We start from the raw sequence: 931 nt of genomic DNA, 5'->3' as shown, positions 1-931 counted from the left end.
GCCCCTCGAACTGCCCCGCCCCGGTCAGGCCACGCCCACTCGTGGGACACGCCCACAAATGGGTGTGGCTATACCAAACCCCACCCCCAGCCATCAAAGGGGCGTGGCTGCATCACCGCCCCCTTCCCAGCGAGCCACGCCCATAGAGGGAGGGGAATGGGGAGGGGTCAACGAGGGTGTGGCCAAAAGGGCGGGGCCAGCGCAGGCCACGCCCAGCTCACCTGCAGCAGCTGCCCCAGGAGGTCGGCGCCGTCCTGGTCCAACCTGGGGGGACAAAGGGACTCAGGGGCCACCAACGCACCTGGGGGACAGGGACACCCCACAGGGAACAGGGGACACCCCATGTGCCACCTCCATGGGACAGGTGCCACCCCACGGGACAGCTGCCACCCCATGGGACACACCAAAGAACAGGTGCCACCCATGTGCCACCACTATGGGACAAGTGTGACCACAATGGGACAGGTGCCACCCTCACAGGACACGCGCCACCCCTACAGGGCATGTGCCAGCCCAGGTGCCATCCCACGGACAAGTGCCACCCTCAAAGGACAGGCGCCACCTTATGGGACAGGTGCCATTCTGTGAGACAGGTGCCACCCCATGGCACAGCTGCCACCCCAAAGGACAGGTGCCACCCTTGCAAGACAGGTGCCACCCCGCTGTCCCCTGTCTGTCTGCCCCTCTGTCCCCTATCTGTCCCCTGTCTGTCTGTCCCCTCACTGTCCCCTTTCTGTCCCGTCTGTCTGTCCCCCGTCTGTCTGTCTGTCCCCTTGCTGTGTCTCCCCACTGTCCCGTCTGTCTGTCCCCGTTGTCCCCTATCTGTCCCCTGTCTATGCCCTGTCTGTCTGTCCCCTGTCCGTCCCCCTGTCTGTCCCCTCTGTCTCCTGTCTGTCTATCCCGTCTGTCTGTCCCGTCTGTCTGTCTTTCC

At 64.7% G+C, this 931-nt stretch overlaps 1 protein-coding gene across 1 annotated transcript in view; it reads right to left on the bottom strand.

Annotated features, from left to right (window-relative positions):
* Window positions 1–931, bottom strand: part of LOC102032752 (cyclin-dependent kinase 16-like) — a 9,438-nt gene that overhangs the window by 830 nt on the left and 7,677 nt on the right. Inside the window, exons 10-11 of the mRNA XM_031065696.1 lie at window positions 222–264; window positions 3–10 (exon numbers count right to left, since the gene is read on the bottom strand). Of these exons, the coding sequence (XP_030921556.1) occupies window positions 3–10; window positions 222–264 (51 nt within the window). The remainder of the gene's footprint in view (window positions 1–2; window positions 11–221; window positions 265–931) is intronic.

This window comes from Geospiza fortis, unplaced genomic scaffold (assembly GCF_000277835.1).
Source record: "Geospiza fortis unplaced genomic scaffold, GeoFor_1.0 scaffold3626, whole genome shotgun sequence".
In the NCBI taxonomy this organism is placed as follows: Eukaryota; Metazoa; Chordata; class Aves; order Passeriformes; family Thraupidae; genus Geospiza; species Geospiza fortis.
Note: the sequence above shows the minus strand (reverse complement) of the source record. Positions and strands in the feature narration are given on the sequence as shown.